The 6,000-nt window shown below is 60.9% G+C and overlaps 1 protein-coding gene across 4 annotated transcripts in view; it reads right to left on the bottom strand.

Annotated features, from left to right (window-relative positions):
* Positions 1 to 976: 976 nt before the first annotated feature.
* Positions 977 to 6,000, bottom strand: part of DTX2 (deltex E3 ubiquitin ligase 2) — a 35,301-nt gene continuing 30,277 nt past the window's right edge. For all 4 annotated transcript variants that reach the window (XM_021700363.1, XM_021700366.1, XM_021700365.1 and 1 more), the window contains 4 exons: positions 5,233 to 5,391; positions 4,454 to 4,615; positions 3,168 to 3,257; positions 977 to 2,071 (listed from right to left, as the gene is read on the bottom strand). In XM_021700363.1, the coding sequence (XP_021556038.1) occupies positions 1,844 to 2,071; positions 3,168 to 3,257; positions 4,454 to 4,615; positions 5,233 to 5,391 (639 nt within the window). In that variant the 3' untranslated portion in view covers positions 977 to 1,843. The remainder of the gene's footprint in view (positions 2,072 to 3,167; positions 3,258 to 4,453; positions 4,616 to 5,232; positions 5,392 to 6,000) is intronic.

Here is a 6,000-nt window from a genome sequence, read left to right as displayed (position 1 = left end):
CCCCCCGGTCCTACCGCCATCTCAGCGCCCTGCCCTCCCTCCACAAGGCCACGTTCTTGTCTAACAGGAGTCTGGAATCAGAGAAAGGACCTTTGACAGCTGACAAGCCTCCCACTTACTTTACTCCTTTTGGTTCTATTTTTTTGTTAAGATATAATTAAAAAAAAAAGATAATGCACATAAAATTCATCCTTTTAAAATGTACAGCACAGTGGGTTTTCACAAGGTTGTGCAAACATCACCACTAAGTTCAGAACATGTGCATCACCCCGAGAGGACACGCTGTGCCCATGATAAGTCACTCCCCATTCCCCGCTCCCCCAGCAACCGTCTACTCTCAGCCTCCGCAGACTTCCCTGTACTGAACATTTCACATCGCCAGAATCACACAAGTGGCGAGCTGGGGCTGGCTTCTTTCACTTAGCGTTCTGTTGTCCGGGTTCATCCATGATGTAGCGTGTGGCCGGCCTCGCTCCAGGACTTTCCCTCCACTGTATGGAGACCGGGCATTTTGTTTCCTGGCCCCTCAGCGGACAGTTGGGCTGTTCCCACTTTTTGGCTGTTATGAATAATGTTGCCACGAGCGTTCACGTACAAGTTTTGTGTGGACCTGTTTTCTGTTCTTGGATACATGCTTAGGGGTGGAATCGCCAAGTCACAGGGTTAACTACTTTTTTTAAGATTTTATTTTTAAGCAATCTCTACACCCAACATAGGGCTCGAACTCAAGAGTCAGTCACATGCTCTATTGACTGAGTCAGCCAGGCGCCCCCAAAACCCCAAACTTTTAGGTGGAAGAAAAATGCTTTAATATATAATATACTCATCTTTACACCAACACATAAAACAGAATTTAATTTTTTTTCTTATGGAGAAAAAGGGCTTATGGAGGCAAAAGTACCCCTGGCCCACTCAGGATGTGGCCGGTGTCCCTGTAGTCCCGGGCCACAGTCCCTGCCCCCAGACAGATGGCAGGCTGGGGTATTTGATCCTCCTAAGAGGGTTGAGAAGAATTAGAACTTCGAGGATGGGGTCAGACCAGCCCTGGCCCCATTCCAGGCCCAGCTCTACTGCGAGCCTGGGACCCTGGGCCAGTCACTGCATCCTTGAACCTGTTCCCTCATCCAGAACCTGGAAGCCAGCAGCACCCGCCACGGCAAGCAGCGTCTTACTCAGGGAGTAAATGGGACGGCGGGCCTGGCAGAGTCGCTGGACCACACTTGGCGAGGAGAACTGGAGTGGGGACGGGGCAGCAGCCCAGGTCAGGGGGCGGGCTCCCGGGCCTCACCACAGCTTGGTCATTGGGGAACGCGGGTCGAACGGGCAGTCTTCGGCTCCCTCCTGCTCGGATGCAGCAGGATGCACGCGCACGCACACGCACACGCACACACCCACGCACAGCCTCTCCACCGACAAACACACCAGGGCCTGCTGACTTTGGCTATAGGGCATTTATTGCAAACGGAACATCTGAGGTATGAGAAGCTGACCTGGAACCCACGCCTGCCCTGGCTACGATGGGGCAGTCTCGCCTCGCCCCACGCCAGGCCCCCGGCACTATGGACCCAAAGCAGCCCGCAAAGGGCAGGGCCCCACGCTCTGAGGTAGCTGCATCTGAAGCCCCCACAGCACAACTCCCCAGGCTTGCCCAACTCCCACACAGATCCAGGCCTGGAGGGGAGGAGGGGGGTGGAAGGCAGGCCCCGACAAACACTGCAGCCTCGGAGGAAAGGCACCTTCCTACCTGCCCATCCCAGGGACAGCCCAGCCGGCAGCGTGGGGAGAGGGTGGCTGGCTGCTGGAGGCAGGCGGGGCGGGGCTGGGGCCGGCCAGGCTGCGGGGGTCACTGCTGCTCCAGGCAGTCCTCGGTCACCCCCTGGGCAGCCAGCTCGGCCAGCACATTCTGCAGGTAGTTGGGGTCAGGGTAGCCGTGGCCTGTCACATTGCGGTCCATCTCTGTCTTGTGGTGGATCTCGTTCCACACCACTGTGTCCGTCTCTCCCGTGGTGCTGGACGTCCCTACTGTGAAGATAAGTCGCCTCTTCCAGGCCACCTTCAGCAGCTCCAGGACCTGCCGTGGGGGAGGGAGAGGGAGGGGGAGGGAGGGCCTGGTGAGCGAGCGCAGGCCTGGGCACGGGTTTTTCACCCCGGAGCAGCGGGGCGCCGGGGCCGGTTGACAGCTGCTGGCATCCACTGCTCGTGCCCCTTCCCGGGTCTGACCTGCCCCAGCAGTGGGGGCCAGGACGGGCACAGTGGCCACCCACCCAGTGCCAGCCGTGGGTGGGGCGAACCAAGGCGCACGAAGCCCTCTCTCTCCGACCTGTACTGTGACCGCCGGGCAGGACCGGGGCCGGGCCGCTCTCCTAAGTGAGCCCACCCATAGTCCCGGGCCTGGAGCCCCATCGGTGAGGGTCCCTGGCCTCTGGCTCCAGTCCTAACTCCTCTCACAGAACTCTACCTGCTGACCTCACCGCCCCAGAGGACCCCACACCTCAGAGGGCGCTGCCATCCGCTGCTCAAGCCACACCTGGGGCCGGTCTAACTCGACCCTACTTCCAAGTCGGCCTCTCCCTCCCGAGGGAGCCCGCGCCTCTCTGCTCCCCCACACCCAGTACCTGCCGGCCAGGCTCCCAGCAGCCAGAAGTAGCTTTTTCAAACCTCCAACCAGCAACACCCAGGGCGGCCTAGGGGTGCCCGATGCCCCACTGCCCCCACAAGGGGCTCTGGTCCTCCCCAGACTTCCCAGCCTCCAGCCCGGTCCACCTGCTGCCACTCACGAGCTGCTCTGTCAGCCGGGAATGCTCTCCCTAGCCTCAGCGCAGAGGTAGCTCTGCGGGCCGTCCCAGTCACCCAGTCCTTTCCTGTCCCCCCCACCCCCGCCCCCACCCCACTGATCTCGTCACGCTAACCTGACTGAAGACCAGGTGACCTGGCCCGAGAGGTTGATGAAAGAGGCCTCCCCTCCAGTCATCTCTCCTGGGGGAGCATGCCTAATGCACAGCAGCCCCTGGGAAGGAGGGGCCAGCACCCCAGCCAGCCCCAGAAGAAGAAGGTGAGCAGAGCAGAGCAGGTATGGCCACCAGGCTGGGCCCTTCCCCACCCCACCTGCTCGAACTGGCCACAAGCAGCCAGGCACAGGCCTACCAGCCGGGGGGCCCCTTCCTCACCTTGCGGCCCTGGGCGTTGTCTGGAAGGTAGCACTGGCGGGGAAACCCCCTGGCGGTGAATGGCTTCCCGGGGTTGGGGTGCTCTGGGCCCTGCAGGAGGAACGCAGACACCAGGTGTGGGAGCGTCCTGAGAGGGGCCCAGCAGCCCAGCCCACCCTCTGCCTCCCCGGCCGGGGCTACTCCTGCACTTGGGACCAAATAAATCCGTGTCTCAGATCCCGCCCCTCAGAGACGGGACATGACACGGCCTTCCCTGACGCCATGCCACTCGGTCTGGCACAGACGCTCCTGCTAACTGATGAGACCAGAACTCATCAAAGGCCGGGGCACACGCTCCCACCCCACTGGTGCCCCTCCGCGCTCTGTGGCCGAGATGGCAGGGCCTCCTTCCTGATGCCCTCACCCCTTGCTTGAGAGGGGGCCACAGCGGGGCCTGGCACAGGGGCAGCAAACAGGACGGGAGGGGAGGGGGCTAGAATGGTGGAAGGCCCTCTGCCACTCAGAGGCACATCACATACACCTCCAAACCTCCCCCCCCCGCTCCCCGCTCTGTGGCTCTAAGGCTGTCGGGAATGTTTTTAAAATTCACTATGACCCCCTGAGAAGCAGCAGAGGGAAACCAGGGAAAAGCATGTGGCTGAACAAAACAGGGACACCCCACCTGTCACAGACAGGCCCCTCTGGGTCCTGGTCTCCACTGCCCGGTACCTTGCCCACCTGTCACCAGTTCTGAGGTCAGCCCTGGCCCAAGCAGGAGGCCGAAAGGCCCAGGGCTCCTATCTGGGTCTCTACTGGGACCCTGGGACCTTCTGCTCAGGTTCCCGTCTTGTTCTTGACATTAGAGCCGGCCCCACCACACCCAAGGCAGGCCTGGATCTGGCCACTGAGCTGGCCTCTCAAGAGCAACTGCCCTCACTGTTGATACCTCCCTGCCCTGTGGGATCCCCCGTTATTCAGCCCCTCAACACGAGCATTCTTTCTGCTTCATACACTTGGCCTTCTGCCCAGTACAAGTCCAGCTACGATGTCTCTGCCTCCAGGATGCCCTCCCTGCATCAGCAAAGGGCTGAAGGCCACCTCTTTGCTTCCACAGCCCTAAAAGCTTGTTCCCTCCCCAGACGCTGGTGCCTCCTGGTTCCTAGGAGCCTGAAATCAGGAGGCTGGGGCCTCCTGAGTGCCCCAGGGATCAGACCACTGGGAGAGGGGCGGCGTAGGAAGAAGACTGCCCCAGAGTGAGAGGGACCGATTCTAGAACGATCCCAGGAGGCTCCTCTCGTGGCCCTTACCTGGATGCCGTGAGGAATGTTGTAAACTATGAGTATTGTTCCGCAGTCCTCATGGCCGGGTAGGGATACCTGGAACTTGAACACCTCCATCTTCCCCCGGGGCTGGGTCCCAGTTTTCTCCCCGTAGATGGTCTTGCAGGAAGGACACTGCAAACTTCCGTCCTGAGACAAAGCAGAGCACCACGGACTGAGCCGGTGGCCCTGAGAGAGTGCCTAGCACGGCCCCCTGCCCCACAGCAGGTCCCCAGCTCGTCCCCCCAACTCCCTCCCGACCCCAACGGCTTCCCTGGAAAGACGGTCAACATGGGGGCGAGGTACTGGAGACGAGCATCGAGTAGGCAAACCAGGTTGGTGCACAACAGTCTCCACGGTCGAACGGGTTTCAGACCAAATGAAAACCCCGTGACCTAGCAAATGCTGGTGCCGGCACCCTGGCTGGTACAGGGCAGCCCAGGGATGCTGCGGGCGGGAGACGCCACGCCAGGCCACGAGGTCTGGCGCGTGACCCAGGTCCTTCTGTCTGTCCTCCTGACCTCTGTCCGTTCCGGCTAAGAGCCACTGAAGGACAGCAGCCAGGTGTCACTTGCCATCAGGCCTGCAGCGGCCAAGCTCTACCCTGCTGAGGGCCCAGGCCTGCAGACATCGCGAGTCTGCCTCCGAGAGCGTCCCAGGCTCCCCGCAGGACAACAGCGGTCCCCTGCTCAGCCGCGGCAGGCCCAGGGCAGGACTAGGGCAGGACTGTGGGCACATGCGGGGGGCGGACGCTTGTTCGCCGGCACCTTGTTCCCGTTGCAGTACATGGCCAGCAGACACAGCAAGTGGAAGGCATGGCTGCACTTGGCCAGGTGGCCCACGGCCATGGGCCCAATGGTCTTGCTGTCGGTCACGTCGCTGTAGCCGGACACCACAGACAGTTTCTCCATACAGATGATGCAGTCCTGGAGAGAGACCAGCACAGGGCACGCTCACCAACAGCCCGCTGCGCCGCAAGGGGGGTGGAGGGTCTTAACAGGAAAAGGCTGTCATCTGCTGAAATGCCAGGATTATGGGCAGTCATTCCTGTAGTCAGTTGTCCCAGAGGTGGGGGAGACAGATGAGGCACCAGGATCCGTGCCCTTAGAGGACTCGCCACAGGAGAAGGGACGACAGGCGGCCACGAGCAGAGGGGCACGGAGGCCTTGGCAGTGAAAGAAGCATAGGCTGAAGACAGCAGCAGACACGGGCCAGGAGAAGGTAAACAACAGGGCAGGAAACTGAGAGGAGAGGACCTCAAAGCTGGCTGTCACAAGGGAAAAAGAACAAGGTGGAACAAGGACGGGAACGGGCACGGCAGGGAAAGGGAAGAGAATGTTCTGAAGCAGAAAGCAGCCTAGTTTGGGAAGGGTGGTGGCGGCCGCAGGGGGCAGGGGTGAGTAGGGTGTAAAAGAGACAGGCGGGTCAGGACCAGGTCCCTGAGGTTCTGACGGCCAAGCTGAGGAGCGGGGCTTTGTCTCCCATGGCAGGAGACCCTGCCGAAGGGTTTTAAGGTGAGACTACCAGCATAATCA

The sequence above is a fragment of the Neomonachus schauinslandi genome, chromosome 5, assembly GCF_002201575.2.
Source record: "Neomonachus schauinslandi chromosome 5, ASM220157v2, whole genome shotgun sequence".
NCBI classification, from domain to species: Eukaryota; Metazoa; Chordata; class Mammalia; order Carnivora; family Phocidae; genus Neomonachus; species Neomonachus schauinslandi.
Note: the sequence above shows the minus strand (reverse complement) of the source record. Positions and strands in the feature narration are given on the sequence as shown.